At 48.8% G+C, this 781-nt stretch overlaps 1 protein-coding gene across 1 annotated transcript in view; it reads right to left on the bottom strand.

Moving 5' to 3' along the window:
• The window catches only part of LOC119597467 (extensin-1-like), a 534-nt gene extending 14 nt beyond the window's left edge, over positions 1-520 (bottom strand). The window contains exon 1 of the mRNA XM_037947042.1: positions 1-520. This exon is cut by the window's left edge and continues 14 nt beyond it. Coding sequence (XP_037802970.1) covers positions 1-520 — 520 coding nt within the window.
• Positions 521-781: the final 261 nt, after the last annotated feature.

The raw sequence follows: 781 nt of genomic DNA, 5'->3' as shown, positions 1-781 counted from the left end.
CATCAGTATTTAAGGAGACAACATAGTTATCATCAGCATGATAACCATAATGGTATAGTGTTGCTGTGGTTGAGTCGTGTGGTGGTATAGTGGGATGCTGGTTGAGTGGTGGTGGTATAGCGGGATGCTGGTTGAGTCTTGTGGTGGTATAGCGGTATGCTGGTTGAGTCGTGTGGTGGTATAGTGGTATGCTGGTTGAGTGGTGGTGGTATAGTGGTATGCTGGTTGAGTCATGTGGTGGTATAGCGGTATGCTGGTTGAGTCGTGTGGTGGTATAGCGGTATGCTGGTTGAGTGGTGGTGGTATAGTGGTATGCTGGTTGAATCATGTGGTGGTATAGTGGTATGCTGGTTGAGTCGTGTGGTGGTATAGTGGGATGCTGGTTGAGTCGTGTGGTGGTATAGTGGTATGCTGGTTGAGTCATGTGGTGGTATAGTGGTATGCTGGTTGAGTCGTGTGGTGGTATAGTGGTATGCTGGTTGAGTCGTGTGGTGGTATAGTGGTATGCTGGTTGAGTCATGTGGTGGTATAGTGGTATGCTGGTTGAGTCGTGTGGTGGTATAGTGGGATGCTGGTTGAATCATGTGCTGGTATAGTGGTATGCTGGTTGAGTCGTGTGGTGGTATAGTGGTATGCTGGTTGAATCATGTGCTGGTATAGTGGTATGCTGGTTGAGTGGTGGTGGTATAGCGGTATGCTGGTTGAATCATGTGCTGGTATAGTGGGATGCTGGTTGAGTCGTGTGGTGGTATAGCGGTATGCTGGTTGAGTCGTGTGGTGG

The sequence above is a fragment of the Penaeus monodon genome, chromosome 39, assembly GCF_015228065.2.
Source record: "Penaeus monodon isolate SGIC_2016 chromosome 39, NSTDA_Pmon_1, whole genome shotgun sequence".
Lineage (NCBI taxonomy): Eukaryota > Metazoa > Arthropoda > Malacostraca > Decapoda > Penaeidae > Penaeus > Penaeus monodon.
Note: the sequence above shows the minus strand (reverse complement) of the source record. Positions and strands in the feature narration are given on the sequence as shown.